Below are 14907 nucleotides of genomic sequence, written 5' to 3'. Positions count from 1 at the left end.
AAAACATCTTTAAGTTCCTACAGTTCAAGCAAAAAAAACCCCAAAAAAACAGACTAGCATTCAACCAATATTTACAGCCAAGTATAAATTAGTAAATATGTGTCGTGTCGTTTTTGCGCAACACAAGTGATTTGTGATCAAAAGAAAGCAGTTAACATTATATAATTTTGGCTCTTTTTTGTTGTTGTCATGACTACAATATGAGATTCTTATGGAAGCCGAGAAAGGCCTATTGGCCTATTTTTAATGCCACTATCTAGAAATCACGGCTTAATCATTTTGTTATTTCACGAGAGATAATAAAACTATTAACTCGTGGTCTGGAGATAAAGGCATATAAATAAAAATAATTGCAGGTACGGTCGGTCTCGGCTTCCGTAGACTCTAATCAGCACCGTCTTGTTCTGGCAACTCGAAGATCAATCAAGATAGTTCACATCCATACTGCTTACTGATTGATAGTATGTACAAGATCCTGCTTGAGGGAAGGGCCTACAACTCTATAAAATGAGTAATGTTTCGCACAAAATTGCTCTTTTTGGTCTATTAAATTGCAGTTCAATGCACAAAGACTATGCATACCATTTTGTCTATTCTTATGACACCAAACATTTTCTGTGTGAAATAACAAGCACGGGACAAAAAGCAACTGTGTCTGGGTCCACCACAACAATTTAAGTGACATATGAAAACACAAATACGATGATGTCTTTCAAAATTAAATAAACATTTTAAATATCAAGAAAAGTGCAGAGACGCAGTCAACCCGCATATAACGAAAGCGGAAGTTGTCAGAGGTGAACACTCTCGCTTTATTTGTGGACGTTGTGCAGCTACAGCTGTTTCACGTTGCTCATATTCTGCGTATCCACGATTTACATGCGAGCCAGTGATGCAAACAAGCTCTTTGGACAATAAAGGAATTACTGTGTGGCTACCTTCTGGATAAAAAAGACCCACTGTCTCTCTTCGCCCACTGTGCGGAGGATTAATGACACCGAGGCCGTCCCCATCGGTCCTATGTAAGAGATATTTGATGGAAGGTGGGACGAAGCAGAGGTTGTCAGGCTGTGGAGTCGGGACATCAGCTGAGCTGGAGAGAAGAGGGAAACGCTAGCAAGCTAGCTTTCGTGACCAACAGTTACAACGGCACAGTGACTTTTATCACCACATATCCAGCTGGTTCGCTCACCATGGCCACGAATGGTAACAATTTAACGGCAGGGATGGGAGAAATCATCCAGCTAAACGTCGGTGGGACAAGGTAAGCTTCGTTAACGGACAGCTCGATGGATGATGGTCATCATTTGGGAAATTTGAGCCGTGGCTACGTACGTGTAAGATGATATCTGCATGGCAAAGCAGCCATGGATGTTGTTGGAATAGATACACTACTCAAGGTTATTTACTTTATTATTACTCTCTCTCTTCATTCACTTACTCATTCTCTCTCTCTCTCTCTCTCTCGCTCCCTCCCTCACACACACACACACACACACACCGGATGGTCTTGATGAACATTTGAATTGTACATATATAGTGTATGACATTGGTGCGATGCAGTAATTATTGTCTTCAACAATGCAATTCATCATTCAAATGCACTGCTCCCACATTTCCCAGTAGTAATAACTGTGCTATTGTGTCTTTATACTATAGGTTCAGCACCTCCAGACAGACTCTGATGTGGATCCCAGACTCTTTCTTCTCAAGGTTGGTTATATTTCAGCCATGCATGGTGTCTCTCTTTAAAATCAGCAAATGCATGGAATAACCCTGGGTTATTTGTGCAATGGCTATTCTGACCTCATCTCTACTTGGTCACTTAGTGAATGCTATAGCAGACCAGCTTAAACTATTGTAATTTACTGGTAACCAAAATGTGAGTATGTTACAAGGAACACTTGGCTTTGTAATATAGACAAGGAACTGAATGTGTATGTGTAACCACGGAGGGAGAACAATATATGAAGCAGAGGCTCCTAAACCTAACCAGCATGGGACTCAGTCTGAGTAAATTTAACTTCTCTTGACTCCCCCTGAGATCACCAAGACTGATTAAATGGTGAGGCTAATTAAACTGTGCTAGTATTACTGCTGCAGCACAAAGGAGTCAGGGACTCACTGTGCTTGCTATGCTGTGCTCACAACTGTCATGCCAGCTCAGTAAAACAGTCGTATTACATAATTTATGTTAAGCAGGGATGTTCCATCATCTTTGTCCTGCCTCATTTATCTACCGTCCTGGTGATGTAAAATGTCAAGGGATTACAGTTATTGTCCCCTGTGACTGGAAGAAGGTAGAAAAACAAGTCAGCCATGTTACTTTAATAAATGGTAAATATTTTGTTGTGGTATTATAGTGAGTCAACATCTTGTGTTCATCAAGTATTCACTGTGACAAAGCCATCCTTTGTTTTAAGGTGTTTGGAAACAGTGTTTTTGTATATTTTGGCACCCTTGTGTTTTTAATGTCTTAGATGACTAATTATTAAGTGTAATTCTAACCCCAGAGGGGAATATACTGAAGTGGAACAGATGATTGGGGCTAGGCAAATACCTCGGTCGCAACTAACCCAAACAGTGAACTGAGCTCACAGTTTGACAACAGCTGACTGAGTAATGCTAAATGCCTGTCAGTCTGTCTGCCAGCGCACCTGTCTGCCTGTCAGTCTGTCTGTCCTCAGCTGTCTGAGGTCTGCAGCCAATAAAGTCATTCTTTATACATACAGGCTCTTAAATAGATCTATAGAATTTCCAGCACAACTGAACTCATACTGATATAGTAATAAGCTGTAGTTCAGCTTCAACATGTTATATTATTGACTTTTTTGTGATTGTACAAATTAATTTGGGTGTTAACTGCGGGTAGTGGAAACATTGCCCGTGAGTAGAACTTGAGAAGCGCCTAGGTTAACTAGATCACTGTGTGTGTGTGTGTGTGTGTGTGTGTGTGTGTGTGTGTTTTCCAGTTTGCTGAGTGGAAGAATATCCACTCTTCGGGATGAAACTGGAGCTGTAAGTACGGGTTTTGTTGCTTCTTATTCCAAAACTAGGACAGTATTTGCTGGCCAAATCTGACATCTGAAAATTGTCTAAAAGCTTCAAGCACATGGGACATGACAGTTGTTTTTTTTGTATGATGCAACTTACTGAAATATGCGTCATGGTCCAAAGAGTATAGTCCCACAGTCGATATTTCATCATTACATTTCATTCACTTGCCAACTGTATCAGTAGATGATGCTGTGTATCATACTATTTTGTCTAAGGCTACAAGTAATGATCATTTTGATTGCAGATTCATTTGTCTATCTTTTTCAATGACTTGTTTAGATAGTCAGATGTTAGAAAGTAGTGAAACAGCTTATAGTGAAATCTTGTTTTGTGTGACCAACAAGCTAACAGGACTGTGTTTCTGTACTGTTCTGTTATTGTCTTGATGTATATTTTTACACTGCTGACCAAATGATTTCCCTACATTGACAATAAAGTTAAATGTGAACTTCTGCACCACTATGAAAGATGCACCCTTCAATACTTTGAATTGTATCAGTCACTTTTCTTTTTGTGTTCACTGAAGCCCAACATTTGAAATAATACTGCACCTCCCTCCTCTTTTAGATATTTATTGACAGAGACCCTACAGCTTTTGCACCAATTTTGAATTTCCTCCGAACCAAAGAATTGGACCTACGGTGAGGAGTCTTGAAAACATTCAAAAACGATTTATTTTAGGAAGACATTATGTAGAGCTTTAACCGGCATCTTACAGAATACATGTGCTGTTTCTGTTTCTGTAGGGGCGTCAACATCAGCATTCTGCGGCATGAAGCTGAGTTTTACGGGATCACCCCTTTAGGTATGTTGCTGTAAGATAATGAAATCAGAGTAGCAACCAGGTTCTCAGCATGAATATTGATGCTCATAGACATTATGAGACATGAAGCTATATTTACATAATGTGATGTGTCAGCATTAAGCACATGTTTGCATACCAGCTGAATATATGGGTGTTTTGGGTACAATTTGAACATCTGTAGTAAATAAGTGAAGTGAAATGTTGTACTGTAAATGTTGTTTTGACTTCACATAATTTTGACTAAGATCCAAATCTCCATGCTGTTAGTTCCATTTACTCTAATGTTGTTTTACTTCCTGTTTCAGTGTTTGTAACTTCCCTGCATTGTCTGTGTACTTAAATGGGAAAGTTACCTTTGTGATAACTGATCAACTACATGAGCACATACAATATAATACAAAGTAATACATACAAAACAAAATACACAGGCAACTCAGAGACATAATCCAGTCTGTCATACTCTAAGTCAATTCTTAAATGACTTTATCAAAATGAAAGGAATGGGGAAAAAATGAAGAAACAGAGTTTGATGTTTAAAATTCACTAAGCAAAAGGACAATTTATTATATAAATCTTATAAAGTGATATGATACTATAAATCAGCTTCTCTGATGATCCATCATAATTTCCAAAATGGTATTTATAATGTTTCAAAGTAATCAAAGAAGTATCTATCGTGTGTGTGTGTGTGTGTGTGTGTGTGTGTGTGTGTGTGTGTGTTTGTGTTTGTGTGCAGTACGGCGCTTGCTGCTGTGTGAGGAACTGGACCGCTCATCATGTGGCAGCGTTCTCTTCCATGGTTACCTGCCGCCCCCAGGTAAAGACTCGAAACTGACTGATGTAGAAAATTGAGTAAAATAGAGAAAATCAGTTGGCTATAAACACAACATCCGACAAATGCTTCATCAAATAGTTTTAATGAGGAAACAACCTGGTTTTGAATATCAGAATAAGCAGAAATGTTGATATAATACATTTCAGCGTATCGTTCTTTGACAGCCATCCCTGCCCGGAAGTCAAGCCCCGCCTCAGCAGCGTCTGGCTCTGGCTCCGGCTCCTCCTCCTCCGACGAGCGGCCGGGTCCATGTGGAGCAGAAGGTTTCACCCGTGTTGGACCCCCTCCTCACCCCTCCCTCAATGGCCCACCTGGAACAGATGATAATCATAAACTGGGTGAGTAGCCCATCGACAGTTTGTTGAAATGTGTGTGTGTGATGAGTCTGTAGATTACACTGTGTAGACAGTAAGCATTGAGCTCCAGGGCCAAGTACCATAAATCCATAAGATCCATCTTGGGGCAGATGTTGTGATGACAGTGACTTGTCAGTAGGAATACACTGTCTGTCTGTGTAAGCATAATATGTTCTTCTGCATGCATACTGGTTATGTGCAGGCTTTCGTATGTTTACACATGGTTATATGTGTGCCACATCTGTATGTACTGCTCATGCTTGACCACATCTGTGTGTGATTCTGTGAGTGCACTAATGCTGCAGCTAATGTGACCTGACATATCCTTTTAGTGCGCCGACTAACAGCGCTGACTGAGCTAGCCTAGTTTCACATCGGCCTGCTCTCTGCTGACGATGACATCAGAGAATGTAATGAGCTGCAATAAAACAACAGTGTATGAGCTCAGGCCTGATGGAGAGGAATTTGGTTTGGGTGTTTTATATCATGCAGTAACTGGATGTAAACATCACTGCCAAGTTCCAGACTTTTGAATGGCTGCCCACAATTTGTTTCAGGGATTCAGATATTTCAGGCTAATTATCAGGTTTTGAAATATGTGTCTTTCTGTGTATTTCATGTGTGTGTGTGTGTATGTGTATGTGCAGGTCCTGTGGTTGACCCTAGGAAGGTGCTAATAATAGCAGGACATCACAACTGGATAGTAGCAGCTTACGCACACTTTGTCATCTGCTACAGGTAACACTGGCCCAACATTTCCCATCCTCTCTATATTTCTTAAGGGGGGACATTAAATGTTTTATAATGGTAAGATGAATTATTTGTCATATCTCAAATGTCTCACTTCATCAATCCATCAAACCCAGTACATAAGTTGACATATATTTGGCTGTGAGCATGTTCAGTCAAATGAAGCCAATTATTATTAAAACAAACAAGACAAATTGTTTCCTTTTATGATGCAGATGCTATATCATAAGCTCTGCAGAGAAACATTTACAGTGTCTAATAAGAGTAGTAAGGAAAGCACTCACACTCTTATGAAACCTCAGATAGACTGTTTACATCCTATTCATGTCAATCTTCATCAAAGCAACCCTGCACATTTGACTTTGAAGTCATAAGAAGAAATTCTAAACAGTAACAATGTTGATGTGATTTCACTACAGGATAAAGGAATCTTCTGGATGGCAGCAGGTGTTCTCCTCTCCCTACCTTGACTGGACCATTGAACGCATCGCACTTAATGCCAAGGTGGTGGGTGGACCGCATGGAGACAAAGACAAGATGGTGGCAGCCGCCTCAGAAAGCAACATCATCCTCTGGAGCATCCAAGATGGAGGCAGTGGCAATGAGATCGGTGGGTTTACATCATATAATTTGAAGACGTGTGTGGACAGAGAACATTTGGAAATAAAGTAAAAATCTGTAGTCAATACAATATTAGATAAGTATATATTTTACACTCTAATTGCATTACATTCTGACTTTAGCTGTTAACAGGATTTGGTCAAAGGCATGTACTGATGGAAGATTGTAGAAAGATCCAACTTCACATACATATAATACATCAAAAGTTAGATTGTAAAGGATAACCTTCAGTGTGTGTTTGAAAATTTGTATTTATTCATTTTATTTTGCATATATGGATCACGTTGCTGCTTTGTGACCCCTGTGACCCTCTGAAATCTCTGAGACTCCATGTGCACTCTCCAGCCATCCCCACATGTCCACTAACTCATCTCTCTCTCCATGACTCAGGTGTCTTCAGCCTTGGCGTACCTGTGGATGATCTCTTCTTCATCGGAAACCAGCTGGTGGCTACGAGCCACACGGGGAAGGTTGGGGTTTGGAATGCTGTTACACAGCACTGGCAGGTAGGAGGGTATCTGTACGAGTGTGTTAGTGCATTTTTGTACACTGATCGCATACATTTGACCTTCTGTTGTGAGTGCATGTATATGTGCTTTCAACTGAAACTACTGACAAACACGGAAGCTGTAGTGAGTTCACTTCTTTTTTTGTGTGTGTCTTAGGTTCAAGATGTTGTTCCCATTACCAGCTGTGACACAGCAGGATCCTTCCTATTACTGGGTTGCAACAATGGCTCCATCTACTACATAGGTATACACATATACACAAACACACATGCCAATAATTTAATTGGATGTTACTGATGTTTCAGATTTCTAATGGTTGTCCCCGCTACAAGAAACATGCACATTGGTGATTTTCATTTCTCCAAAAGTCATTTTTATCAAAAGGATTTGGTTCAATAAGGGTATTAGATACTAGATTCATAAAATGTTGTTGAATTCAGACACATGGATGTTTTGTCTCCTCTACTTTTCAGACATGCAAAAGTTTCCACTGAGGATGAAGGACAATGATCTTCTGGTGACGGAGCTTTATCATGACCCTTCAAATGATGCCATCACTGCGCTGTCTGTCTACCTCACACCTAAAACCAGTCAGTACACACACACGCACACAAAATAGCCTGTGACACACACACATTCTCTCTCAACTAAAATTACAGCTGCCTTTTTTTCAGCCACAGAAGTCATTAAAAATAAAAAAGACTTTCAACTTTAAAAATTGTAATCCTTCGTGTTCATCACATGTAACATAAATCATATGCACTTACTTTAAAGTGTTTGTGTCTTTGTTTTGTGTCTCTCTGTCTTCTCGTCCCTCTCTCTGCTCCCAGGTGTGAGTGGAAACTGGATAGAGATAGCCTATGGGACCAGTAGTGGTGCAGTGAGGGTGATCGTGCAACACCCAGAGACTGTAGGGTCAGGTCCACAGCTCTTCCAGACGTTTACCGTGCACAGGAGCCCTGTGACGAAGATCATGTTGTCTGAGAAACATCTGGTATCAGGTGGGTGGAGCACGTTGAAGGATAAGGAGGATGTTGGAGAGACATGACACATGTAATAGAGGAATATAATAAACAACTAGTAGAAACACAGTCAGTCAGATCACCTCTTGCTTCTGTGTCTTCTCTGTTATGTTTCTGGGCGTGTCAGTGTGTGCGGATAACAACCACGTTCGGACGTGGACGGTGACCCGGTTCAGAGGGATGATCTCCACCCAGCCAGGCTCCACTCCTCTGGCCTCCTTCAAAATACTGTCCCTGGAGGAAACAGAGAGCCACGGGAGCTATTGTTCAGGGAATGATATAGGTGAGAGAAAGAGGAAGAAGAGAAGAAACAGAGGAAGGCAACACTGAGGGGTGGTGCAAGAGACAAAAGTGAACAAGTCACTTACAAATTACAGTGTATCGAGCACTTATTATCACATATACTAGTTCAACAAAATGTTTTCTACCAGTATTTTATGTAGTCTTGTTGAATTCACTGGTGGTGTTTTCTGCTCTCAGGTCCATTTGGAGAGAGAGACGACCAGCAAGTTTTCATTCAGAAGGTCATCCCCATCACCAACAAACTGTTTGTGAGGCTCTCATCTACTGGTAAAAGGTATAATGTCCTTCATCTATCACTTCCTCTTTTATGCTCACCTCTTCTCTTCTGACCTATGTCTGTCTTTCTCTTCTACTTTCATGATCTGGGCAGAGGGAAGATGCTTCCTCTTGCTAAATCTCTTTCTTTCCCATCTTTATTTAACTCTTCTGGAAGCTTTTGATACTTGTCGTTGCTTCTTGATTGAGGCTTTTGTGTTTACATGCGTGTGTGTGTGTGTGTGTGTTAGAATCTGTGAGGTGCAGTCAGTGGATGGGACCACCATCTCTTGCTTCATGGTACGGGAGTGTGAGGGTTCCAGCCGGATGGGGTCCCGACCTCGGCGCTACCTGTTCACTGGCCATGGCAACGGCAGTATCCAAATGTGGGACCTGACGACTGCGATGGACACTGCTAACAAAGGAGAGGAGAGGAAGAAAGATGGTGAGGAAATGAGGAGGGACAGATCAGGAGATGAGAGGAAAAGACAGACGTGGGGGACAGAGACAAATAAAAAAAAAACAAATACATCTGATTGACAAGAGCCGTGACACTGTTAACACAGTAGTTGGTAAACTTATATGATTTTTCACATAAATATGTTATTTTAAAGAATTTAGAAATACGGAACATATAGTGTTGTAACTGATGTTTTTTTCCTTTTAGTTTTATATATGTATTGCCGATAAACACCACCATGTTGTGGTAGTAAAAACTGACAGTACAGACGACTATTTTTCAGTTCAATGTATCTGCTTTTGATGAAATGTGTGTGTCTGTGTGGTTTAAAGCTGCTTTTGTGTTTGATAGACGTCGGTGGACCTACAGAGGAGGAATTGTTGCAGCTGTTGGACCAGTGTGACCTGAGCACCTCTCGCTGTGCCACACCAAACATTAGCCCCGCCCCCTCAGTGCTTCACCACACACGCCTCCGAGAATCCTGCTCCAGGTTAGAGACCTTCCTACACACATTAATGCACAAAATAAGGACGTATGAACGTTCACAGCTGATATAATTACAACAAAGAATACATACACTACCGGTCAAAAGAATAGAACACCCCAATTTTTCCGGTTTTTTATTGAAATTCAAGCAGTTCAAGTCCAATGAATAGATTGAAATGGTACAGAGGTTAAAAAAAAGGTAAGGTTACTCAAAACTGAAAATTACAATAAATACACAATATATAATAGAAAAACACTTAAAAATGTAGGTCTTTCCTACAGAGAAATTGCGAAGAAAGTCAAGGGTCAGAAGACAAGTGTCTGAGAGTCAACAGCTTGCGGCTCACAGGACATCCAGTTTTTCTGGATCCAGGGTCGGCTACCACAGCATTCTGCAGCACCATGCAGTACTCTCTGGTATGCATGTAGTTGGTCAGGGGTTCATCCTACAGCAAGATAATGACCCAAAACATAAGCTATGCCAGAACTACCTTAGGAAAAAAGACCAAGATGGTAAGCTTGAAAACATTTCTTCAATAAAAAATTGGGGTGTTCTAAAACTTTTGACAGGTAGTGTACATGTGACAGGGTCTTGGCCAACTATTGAAGCTTACCTGTCTCCCTCTCTTTCTTTCATCAACCTCAGTCTCCAGTTACAGCCTCAGGAGACCATTCCTGAGAGCCAGGCCACTTATGGAGCTGTGCGACCCTACAGAGAGAGTCCCCTGCTGGCCCGTGCCCGACGAACTGAATCCTTTCACAGCTACCGGTGAGATAGCATTTCTGTGCTATTACCCAGATACTTTCATTTATTTTATAAGGGTTGCCCCACCTGTATTAGAAATAATCATATTTCCTCACTGACCTACTACTACTGGTAACAAGCCATGAAAATTGTTTTGGTTTTTATTGACCAAGTTTTGAAATATCTGCTTTCAACTTTTTAATAGAAAAAAATAGTTCCTATGAAAAAAAAAGTTGACAGTTCCTTTTATAAAATGTAAGTAACAGGGAAACTGTTCTGTGAAGACTTGTTGCAGTTTAATTTTTCAAGTGTAATAACTTAATGCTTGAATGTGGGACTTTTGTCTCCCCCTTCTGATAATTAAAGTGATTACAAAAACACTGTCAACACATTTATGTCTTAGGATCTGCTGTAGGTTATTCTGTCGGCACTGTTGAGGCTGTGAAACGGTGGATAATCAGTTTTTGAGCATCAAACAACCCCTGAGAAATGATTTGTTTTACAATCAGAATTTGATTCATTCTGTCTGATAATATTTGAAAAAGAGCTGCATGATTAAATAATTTAATATGCCTTCAAATGGAAGTCTGCTGTTGCTAGCGTGCTAGCTTTGTGCTTGGATCACGCTCCAGTATGCATTCATCTAGCCGGCACGGGAATGTGAAACCTGACACCAGATTAAAAACTCCAGTATACTGTCAGAGAGACTTAGATGGCGGTTATAGGTCTAATTAGCATTGTGTGAACTCGTTTGACAATGAATGAGTTGAATGTAATGGACGTTCATTTATATGTTAAAGTTCTGCACTGCAGGTTTAATTTACTGAGAAGCACAAACAAAATGACATTTACGTCCATTATTTACAGGTAGGAGGAGAAATCTTCTTAATAACATAACCTGAGCAAGATAAACCTAAACAAAAAGTAAGTTAGTATGTAATCTGCATGGACAGCTGGCATTAAAACGTACTCCTGTTTCTGTGTGACACCCTGGTAATAAATCCCCTCCTTGAATTTACAGTTGGTAAATGCTAAGCTCTGCTTCAATCAATCAATTAATCAATTAATCTTTATTTATATAGCGCCAAATCACAACAAAAGTCATCTCAAGGCATTTTACACATAGAGCAGGTCTAAACCGTACTCTTTAATTTAATTTAAAGAGACCCACATGAGGAAGCACTTGGTGACAGTGGCAAGGAGAACTCCCCTTTAACAGCAAGAAACTTGTTGTTGTTATGTTAATGTGTCTATCTACATCTCCACCCTGATCAACTGACCTCCATCTTTCTCTCTACAGAGACTTCCAGAACTTCAGCCTTAGTCGAGGAGTCTTGGACAGCACAGGTCAGACAGCAGCCCAGAGTGCCAGCCAGACCCTCGACACCCGCCGTTCACTCTGTGACTTTGGGCCCGAGGAGACTGAGAGGAGGGCCTCAGCCATGGAGCTTTGGGCTTGTCGAAGCATCGGTGCAAGCTCGAACAACAATATCGGAGGTTTGACTGCTGCTGGTGTTCACGGCCCGAAGGCAGAAAGCAGCCAAGAGCCCCCACGGCAACCCCCAGACAGCCCGATCCCTGGAGGTGACGTCAGGAGAAAGGTGCATCCACAGCCGGAGGAGGGAGAGGGTGTAGGACCCGGCGCAGACGCAGCGAAGGCAGAGGGAAGTGTGAGGAAGAGAGGAGTACTAGAAGGAGGCTTTCTGGGTAGGAAGAGAGCTCCCCCAGTCCCTCACCTCTCCTCTGTCCCCTCTGGATCGGAGGGTGGTGGCAGCGACTCCTCTGCCACTGCCTCTCCCTCCCCAACCAAACTGGGTTCCTCCACCTCGCCACGACACAAGAAGCTCCCCTCTGAGTCATCTAATCAGGACAGCAGCCTGTGACTTTTACAACGTACCCACCCACTTTCTTTTGATCCCATCAGCGGAATCATCTCAGAGACGTCCTCTAGGTGCAGGTATACAGGGGTGTGTTGTTGCTGCCTGTTTTGTTGAAGCACAAAATGTTAGTCCACTTAATGAAATCCATTCACTCATCAAGGTTCATCAAAAAGAAAAAAAATCTGATAGCACAGCACTAGTAACAGAATGAGGAGTGCTTTATCTAGCCTGATATCTTAAAACAGCTTCAAAATGAAGGTGAACAAAGGCACATCTTGTTCTTTTATCAGATATTATTATTATTATTATTATGTTCAGTGTTTTAGATTACTGTTATTCTGGTAGGAACTTGACTTCTACACATCTACATTTCAAACTGAATTCACTCAAAGTAACTCCATACATTTGTGAAACAGATCAGGCGCCTTTCAAACACAGAATTCACAATGATATCAAGTTGCTCTGACATTATGTGCAACCTGTCGCTCTTTAACTGACCTTAAACATGTTACCCCTTTGCCAGAAACCTGGCAGCTACTTGAATCCTCATCTGTACTTTGCTGCAGCCAGAGACACGGCAGTTATTGTTGTTCAAGCAATGACACTAAAAGCTATTAGTCAGCAAGCAGTAAAGTCAGTATATAGCAGTAAAACCTTTTCTGGGTTTGTTGTTCAAACAGCTCAATGACAACTATGCAACAGTGGAATTAAGATGCACAACAGACACTAAAACACTCTGTGGTTTCTACAGTACATGAAGGCTTCAGGATTGCCGTATCTTAGCCTGCAAGAACAGTGAATCATCATGTGAATGTGTCTCACTTCATTAGTTACAAGCCAATTACATTATTCATTTATTCTCACACTAATGATAGCAAGCAGCAGCAGCACCAGCCTCGCTTCTCCTCGGAAAAAGGCACAAAAGTCAGACCTGTAGTCAGCAACATGACATGCAGTGAATTATAACACACGTTGTTGAGGCATTTTCATAAAAACATGTTTATGTGAATTTGAATTTGAGGGAAGTTTCTTCAAGCCATTTAAAAACTCAATTCACACCAACAGCAGCAGATCAACCTTAATCTACAGAGCATTTACACAGAAACACCACCTGTTTTTAATGCAGTTTGTTTATATCCACTCCAGTTTTTTTTTTTTTCACAGTGGTGCCTGCAAGATCACACTAATTATAATTTATTTTTTTACAGTATCGCAATATCACTACACTCAGCTCGACACAAGTACCTACACTACATTACTTTTACTTATTCTCCTTTCTAATGTGTCTGGTTTTGTTTTGGATGACTGTTGCAGTGCCTTATTTAACTGGTTTGACGGTTATCAGCCTGTTTGTGTGCTTTTAAAAAGGAAAGGATTCTGACCAAAGGCTCGTGAAGATTGATCTCATTGTGGAGCTGGACCTGTTCACTCTGGCTCTGCGTAGAACTGTCTTATGATAGATTTACAACAGGCCAGATTAGACTTCATGACTGTGAGGCAGATCATTGATGAGTGGTCACTTGAAATGATAGGCAGCAAGCAGATATTACATGATGAATATGGATTGTTAATTGTAAACACTAGACTATAACTGGAGAGTCCATCCTCTTTCCCAACAACTTGAGAACTCGTACCTGTAGCTTCTTTCTACAGCAGTCTGACATGAATCAACACAGATGCTGCCAAGCATACAGAGGTAAAACATGAGTGTACCTTATGTAATAAACATTATATAGTTTCGATGGGCTAAACAGATCAGACAGCTAAAAGTAAAATGGCAGCAATGTTGATTATTATCTACAGTTTCTGAGCAAAACCTGATTCTGTACTATTTGAATCTACCAAATCCTCTGCGAGATTTCCACAGACTGGAACAACCAGGCCAGCGCTTGACCTACGGTACTTTTTCAGAGCCAGAGGTATTTTGGTGATACCGTGCTGTAAAAATGTGTGTGACACAAACAGACTGAAGGTAAATAGAGAGGTTGTTCTAAAATGTTGATTATCATTTGCCAAACGCAGCAGCTATGTAACATATTTTAAGTTGTTTTTAGCACCTTGCTTATTTGTTTCAAAAAGATAACTGACCGCGTGGTCCATGCCTGTACAGAGATGTAAATTTTGATACAATAATGAACTGTACGGAGAGTATACATATTCAAAACAAAATCCTAATCTGGATGCATTGATGTCTGTGATGCTTTGTTGACACTTACACTGTTGTCCATTACATATTGTTGATAATCATATAAAGCCTATGTTGATGCTATTGGACCTAACTGCATTTGCACTTGCACTATTAAGACTAATATTATTAAGTTACTTGCTAATGTTTATTTTATACAAAACAATATAAAGTGTATTTAGGCACATACAGTCTGTCTGTTTATATCTGTTACTTGTCATTCAGTTCCTCTCTGGCTATGTTTACATTATAGTCCAGCCAGATGCTGATGTGAGCAAAAAGGAATACATATCTGTTTGTTTAAACTGCTCTGAACATCATTGTTTTTCTTTGTGTATGTTAAAAATACTGCATTATGTTGTGATATTATTTACTGTTGCCTACAGTGCTGGCCCATGATCAAATATAATGTCAAGATTGAATGATGTACTTTCAGTGTTCATGCAATTTAAAAGTTGTTCAAACTTGTTGAATATATATATTTTTTTCTTTAACGCTCATAAGGTGAAAAAAGGTGAACTGAGAGTAATAACATGACAAGTTAAATTGCCATTTTTGTTCATATGTAGAAAATATGTTACAAAAAGATGCTTGGACTGTATCATTACTGAGCTTTAAAATCAGGAGTAGCAATTTGC

General features: G+C 40.5%; 1 protein-coding gene across 1 annotated transcript; it reads left to right on the top strand.

The window, feature by feature from the left end:
* The first annotated feature begins 1008 nt into the window (after positions 1 to 1008).
* On the top strand, positions 1009 to 14737 carry kctd3 (potassium channel tetramerization domain containing 3). Its single transcript, XM_053323787.1, has 19 exons — positions 1009 to 1264; positions 1660 to 1713; positions 2973 to 3018; positions 3625 to 3698; positions 3804 to 3862; positions 4599 to 4679; positions 4862 to 5035; positions 5701 to 5791; positions 6223 to 6413; positions 6815 to 6930; positions 7090 to 7177; positions 7407 to 7523; positions 7764 to 7934; positions 8083 to 8238; positions 8436 to 8532; positions 8765 to 8958; positions 9325 to 9463; positions 10106 to 10228; positions 11505 to 14737. Exons 1-19 carry the CDS (start codon positions 1194 to 1196, stop codon positions 12085 to 12087), a joined length of 2625 nt encoding a protein of 874 aa, XP_053179762.1. The 5' UTR covers positions 1009 to 1193; the 3' UTR covers positions 12088 to 14737.
* Positions 14738 to 14907: the final 170 nt, after the last annotated feature.

Source organism: Scomber japonicus, chromosome 1 (assembly GCF_027409825.1).
Source record: "Scomber japonicus isolate fScoJap1 chromosome 1, fScoJap1.pri, whole genome shotgun sequence".
Classification (NCBI taxonomy): Eukaryota; Metazoa; Chordata; class Actinopteri; order Scombriformes; family Scombridae; genus Scomber; species Scomber japonicus.
Note: the sequence above shows the minus strand (reverse complement) of the source record. Positions and strands in the feature narration are given on the sequence as shown.